The following is a 6,498-nucleotide window of genomic DNA, read 5'->3' as shown; positions in this document are numbered from 1 at the left end:
CACTAATTTACTACTGCTGACCATTACTTGGCAGGCCTTCATATGGATTGGCCTTTGGGTGGTTGAAGCCTCTTTGGGCTTTTGTTAGTGGGACTCAAGTGATTTTTGGCCTCCTTGGTTTTCTGGGCTTCGCCATCCCCATATGGCTCCACAGCAAGAGGAAGATTGGCCCAGTTTTGAGCTTCACCAGTTCGACGGTTCAATTGCCGGCTTGGGCGGTTCAATACCAGTTCAATAGGAAAACGGTTTTCGGGAGTAAACCGGACCAAAGAGATCGCCGGTTGACGGTCCGACCGATGGTCCAATTTTCAAAACATTGATAAAACCTCTCCTTAAATTTGGACTTTCTAATGGAAATAATAATAATAATAATAATAAAATTATTAAATTTGGTTTTCTGGGTTGGTTTCTTTCTACTTTTTTTTTAATAATATTATTAATCAATTTAATTACATTTTAATGTACTCTTCTACGTGCACTAGGTTGTATTATTCATTTAAAATTTGGGGCTTCTACATAATTTGATTCAGGAAAAAGTTAAAAAAATAAAAATTCTTCATAAGAAGCATTTACTTTTGGTGTTTAGTTCGCGGTCCATTAACTTTAAAGTTATATTTGGTTTTTAGAAAATATGAAGAAAAATGTATGAGAAATAAAATAGAAAAGAAAAGCATGATAAAAAAAAAGTGAAAAAAACTAAAAAATAAAATTAAAGTAAATAAATTATTTTTATTTGTTATTTTAAACTCATTTTATTTATTTTAATACATTAATATAAAAATTAAATAATTTAAAAATATGTCTTTAATTAATTCTAATTATATTTGATTTTTTTTTTGAAATTTTTCATAAAAATCTTTTTTTTTTTTTAACATTTTTTTCTTCTCTTTTAACACTTTTGGAAACCAAACATAACCTAAGAGTTTGCCTAATTAATAGCCTGGATATACCTCAATGAAGTCTTATGGAATAACTTGTTACCTATTGTTAGCTTGACCTATATGGATGCTATGGGGTAGGAAAAATGAAGATTAGTTTGTATCTTATGCATGGATGAGAATGGAGTTAGAATGCTGCTCAATGGTCACCCCAGTTTCTAACCAGGAATAGGGCAGACTATTTTTCATTACAGTATAGTTAAGGAGAAGGAAGAAGGCCCATCCTATAACCTAGCTCCTTGTTGCCAACCCTAGTAACACTAGATTGCATGAGATAACCAAAACTCTGGCATTTGTTCAGTCTCGTAATGATGTGCCTGAAAAGTTCATTAAATGGACATTTTATGATCTTGTTTATGAAACTACCAAAATTTTGATTTTTAATTTGTTTTTTTTGCTCCAATATTAATTGAAAGTCTATGATATTGTTTACAAAATTGCCAAAGGGGGTGAGTAGACGGCACTCCCCTTTAATTTAGCCCAAAATTTATCAATGTTTTTCAATGAGCATACGAATATGTTTGATATATATGAAAAATCACCTATAAAGTCTCTCGGAGGTTTTGCCGATGCAAAAATCATAGAATCAGGAACTGTGAGTTATAATTAATCCACTAAATATGAAGAAGAGGTATACAAATTTTAGTTAAGGGTTACTACTTCCCTAAGACTTATATCCTATAACCTACACCTAATATAACCTCCACAAAGCAACATCATTGTACTCTTTTATGGACTCCCCAATGTCTTAAGGGGATGTAAACCTCTCTCACAAATCCAAGAATGAAACACAAATCGATTTTGAGAATTTTGGGATAAGCGCATAGAACAATGACAAGCTTAAGCACATAAGTTCTTGAAAACCTAGTGGACTGGGACTTAATTTAGAAATCATATTTTACCAAAAAAATAAAAATAAAAATAAAAATAGGGAACTTAGAAAATTTTAAAAAGATTTGAAAATATTCTTTCTTTTGAATTCAAACAGATTTCTTTTGCCGAAATTTTTCTTTTTAAATGAAAAGAGATTTGGAAAGATTTTCTTTTTCAAAATTTTAAATTTAAATTTGTTTCCAAATTTCATTTATTCTTAATTTTCATATAAGCCCATTAAATGTCTTATATATACTATTATTATCAATTAACCCAGCCATACTTATATGTTTAATCTCGGGTTGATTATACAACAACCTTGAATCTTTAAAAAAATGTAAATCATGAGAAAAAACGCAAAACCCTAAACCAAACGGGATGGAACGAAATTATCAACTTAATTTAAATAATAATAAAAATGTACATTGTTTAAATAGATTGATAGTGTTGTATGTACGTAATACAAAAAATGCCTAAATGAAACTTTTCACCAAAGGCTCCATTTCATGATGAGCCACCCCTAGAGTTGATGAGCTAGTTTATGTCTAAAACCAGAAAGAAGCATTAGAATATTATTAAATGGATATTTTGATATCTAAGGGGCTGTAGAGGCGTTGGTCTGATGTATGAAAAGTGGCAGAATGCAGAAACGAAAATAGTGGGCGGTGGACCACGCCCTCTCAGTATATGATTCAATGATAGTCAAAGTGTAATTTATCTCACAAAGAATCAAATTTTCCATGAGACCATAAAGCACGGTGACATTAGACTACATTCATTTCATAAGGGATGTGATTGACTAAGGGGCGCTTGAAGTTAAGAAAATCTTTCAACTTGAAAGCATATATGATTACAAAACCTCTTCCCAAATTCAACTTCAAATTCTGCTTTGTCAAAGGTTTAGAGTTGCCCTCCAAGGGCTCTCATGGTGATCAAAGGAAAGATTAATTAATGATCCAAGTGGAGAATTGTTGTAAGGGGCTTAATAAACCTTTCTAGCTCAAGGGCATCGGTGGAAGAAAGTTGGAGAAGAAGATAACTAGTGTTGCAGTTATAGTTTCAGGACACACCCCATATATCTGCTGTGGGAAACTTAATTCTGCTTTTCCATACATATGGTATAAGATAGGATCTTCCCCCAGTGTGAATGGGTAAGTGAACTTTTAGAAGTCTCCAAAGAAAAAGTGCTTAGGTCCTTGGGGTTTTGGTATCTGTTGGAATGCTTGTTTGGATTGTGAGAAAGTGAAGGAATTGAACTTGTTGGGTACAATCTCGATTTCTTATTGTTAGCTAGATTGATTTCTTTGACTGCTTATGTATGCAAGTTCTTTGTCGAACTGAACTACTACGTAAATCTCTGTCTCTTGAGTCAGTACTTTCCTATTGCAACTTGGTTGTCATCTTGATCAATTGCTTCTATGATTCTGTGGTCTCCAGATGGTGGGGTGCAACAATGCTACTCTTAAGCTTGGGGGTGGATCACCCAAATGATGGCTCTTAGAAGAGGCACGCAAGGAGTGATATCGATCAATTAATGACATGAAAAGTTTGGCCAACCCACTGAACGCCGATTAGTTTTCAGATGAGAAGGTCAAAGCCCGATCCAACAAAACTCTTGCCGTACCAGATTAGGCTTTAATAATGGTTCCAAAACACTACAAAAAATAATGGCAATTTAGTAGAAACTTTTTATTGCTGAAAATTTGAACTTCCGGTAATGGTTAAAAATCTATTATCTTAAAACTTCATTTTGCAGTCTCGTTGCATATTGTTGAAGATATGTTCTTAATTTTCTGGTTGTTATTTTATGCTTTAACCTTAGAATCAGGAATTTGTTGTCGATATGCTTGAGGCTAAAAGAAAGATACCCTTATAATTCTGGTACCAGATACTAATCACCTGAACTTCCATGAACCCATTCCTAATTTATTACATCTGTCGATTCATATACACTTTTAGCCACATACTTTTGTTATTTTTATCAGGACAGAAACTATTTTTGTCTTGATCATCAGCGTATACTAATACAATGGCTATTTAAATGTACAAGCAGTCGATAAGATGGAATATATAGCAGCTAAAGTTGAAGATGAGTTGCAGTCATGGGCTGCAAAATGGAGTCTGATTCCAGTGCAGCAGCCAGTTCCGGCCATAAGATGGCGGACACAGTCCAAGAGCCATCACCTCTAGCACTCTGCCTTTGGTTGATGTAACCAACACCAAGCCTTTCTATAGTGGAGCAGACAGTTCCAAGAACTGGAGTTCCAAAGCCGAAGTCCAGTTCGCTAACAGGAAACCGCCTTCCTGAGGACACAACAAGTGTAGGTCCACCGCGACCTAGTACCGTCCTTGACAGCATCAGTCCAGGCCTGTGGCACTCAATCCAGTCGATCAAATCCAAGAAATGAGCTTTGTTAGTTACCTTGGAGATTACTTTGTGGACGATCTTGGCGACATCCAATATAGAGCCTTGCTTCACTTCAACCACACTGGCCTCCCCAACAGCGACTGATAGGACATTTCCTATGTAATTCGACAGGGAGTTCTGGCCTGCACACATGCTCATCCGTCCATCAACTAACCATCCCATGTTACACTTTTCATGTTTTTCATCTATGGCCTTGACCATAACCTTCCATAAGTAAGCTGAGAAAGCCTCAATTTTTGTTCTCTTATGCCCATTAAGACATGCAAGTTTTTGCAGATGATTAATGCTTGATGCATCAACATGATAAAGGCGCTTAAGCAAGGTGTTCATTGTTGGAATATTGACAATCTCTTCCATGGTACACTTCACAAACGTACGGTCCAATAATGGATCATAAGTAGGAGGGCAGCGCGCGTGAAGGTTCCTCCGATGATCAGGTATGCAGGAAAGTGGCCTCCTTAGCGCTATTTCAGACCATGAGAAGAGAAACTTACCAAAGGCGCTCGCGTCTCCAAGAGCATGGTCGAAGGTGAATGTTATGGAAATGCCTCCACAAGTGTAGTTTGTTACTTGGACTTGGAAAGGAAATTCAGGGTTGATGGATACTAGTTTTCCTTGCAAAGATAGGTTAAGGTTGTGGAAGTCTAGGTCTTTTAGAGGGATATTGGCATGAGCTTCTACAACTAGGGCACCACTATTGTCACAAATGATTTCGGGCTCATTAGTATTCGGGTTTTCGGCAATTCGACCAGAAAAGGGATAGTAGTGGTTGAGAATTTTGGCTAATGAGCACTTAAGAGCCTCAATGATAGAGCTGAAGTCATCCAATACTGGTCTATGGTAGAAATAAAAGTATGTGACAGGGAAACGACCCGAGAGGAGGTCAAGGTTTGAAAGAGTAATGATATGGGGCTCAGGCAAAGGGCCGATAGCTTTGATGACAGTTTTGCTGGTGAAGTTCACTTCAAATTTTCCATGGACATCAGCTTGATGAACTTCCATGTTGAAGCCTAGCCTTTTGTGAATGGCCCTTGCTCCCTAGCTAGTTTCCAGTGAATGGAAGTGCTTGAAAACGTGGCTTCAGTTAATGAACATAGCAATACTTATATAGTGGATGTGTTATTGTGATTTCTTGTTGATCAACTGAAACATGACCTTAATAACCAAGCTAAGTGCTTCTATAATCTACACTATTATATATACATAGAAATAATAATGAAAAATAAAGTGTATTAATGAATGAAAGAAGGGAAATCGAGTGCATTTGACAATGATTCTAAAAAATGTTCTAATTTTTTTAATACTTAAAAGATAAAAAAATTTAAGTGTTAAGACTAAAAATATTTCTTAAAATCATTGTTAAACGTATTCTAAATTTAATTAAATTATGAAGGTAAATAAAAATGGTGAGATTGTAGGATGAAACCTATACATGTAAATGAACCAACTTTATGCGGTCAAACGACAACCTAAATTAATAAAGAAATTTTTACATGCTACTAAATGCAATTTTAAGCTCACTATGGACGTTCAAAAGAATTTGGAAAAGGAATTTATGATGTTTTCTTTTCTTCCCTTTTTTATTTTCCCTTGAAATTAATGGAATGGAATAGTGTGAATGGGCCAAAAAAAAATTGAAATGGTGGTGGTGTTTTTGGACTTGACCCATATGCGTCCCACATTACCTCATTGAGACACTGGCTACCCATGCCTGGTTGCATTCAACATGCTTCTGTCGCATAGAAAAAGGCTTGATCACTAAAAAAGGAGACTCATTGAACCGTGAAGAGTGGTGACCGAAAGCATATGAAGTCTATATTGGTTTTTTAACCAATACTTAGAAGCCAAGACATATGAATGTGTGAGAGAGAGAGGAAAAGAGAGATTGATTGGAGTACCTTTTAAGGAAATAAAGGCGATCATTGGAGAATTGAAAGTGCCTCAAAGATGCCCAATTGATTTATGATGCGCAAATCAAAAGTATGCATTATGGACTTTTTGAAGTGGGAATCAAATCAAAGTCTCCATGGACTTTGATTTGGACACCATTTTCTTATCATAATTATTTAAAACCTGAAATTGATCGGTCACTAGCTTGAAATTGCATGGCGTAAGCATTCTGATCATCTTGTCTCTGAAAATCTTCTCTCAACAATGATGGTGCTTATCACTGTAGAAGGCAGTGAAGATCACTTTTTTTGTGGGAATAAACTTTGTCATCACTATTGTTAGTGCTTGTCAATGTAAAGAATCTCCACG

The 6,498-nt window shown here is 35.5% G+C and overlaps 1 protein-coding gene across 1 annotated transcript; it reads right to left on the bottom strand.

Moving 5' to 3' along the window:
* Positions 1-3,665: 3,665 nt before the first annotated feature.
* LOC117906306 (omega-hydroxypalmitate O-feruloyl transferase) lies at positions 3,666-5,261 on the bottom strand. The gene has a single exon (XM_034819295.1). It carries the CDS (start codon positions 5,239-5,241, stop codon positions 3,889-3,891), a length of 1,353 nt encoding a protein of 450 aa, XP_034675186.1. The 5' UTR covers positions 5,242-5,261; the 3' UTR covers positions 3,666-3,888.
* Between the last annotated feature and the right edge of the window lie 1,237 nt (positions 5,262-6,498).

The sequence above is a fragment of the Vitis riparia genome, chromosome 2, assembly GCF_004353265.1.
Source record: "Vitis riparia cultivar Riparia Gloire de Montpellier isolate 1030 chromosome 2, EGFV_Vit.rip_1.0, whole genome shotgun sequence".
Taxonomy (NCBI): Eukaryota; Viridiplantae; Streptophyta; class Magnoliopsida; order Vitales; family Vitaceae; genus Vitis; species Vitis riparia.
Note: the sequence above shows the minus strand (reverse complement) of the source record. Positions and strands in the feature narration are given on the sequence as shown.

Bases quoted from the DNA above. Each gene is read 5' to 3' on its own strand.
- LOC117906306 (XM_034819295.1), bottom strand. From the start codon at position 5,241: ATGGAAGTTCATCAAGCTGATGTCCATGGAAAATTTGAAGTGAACTTC.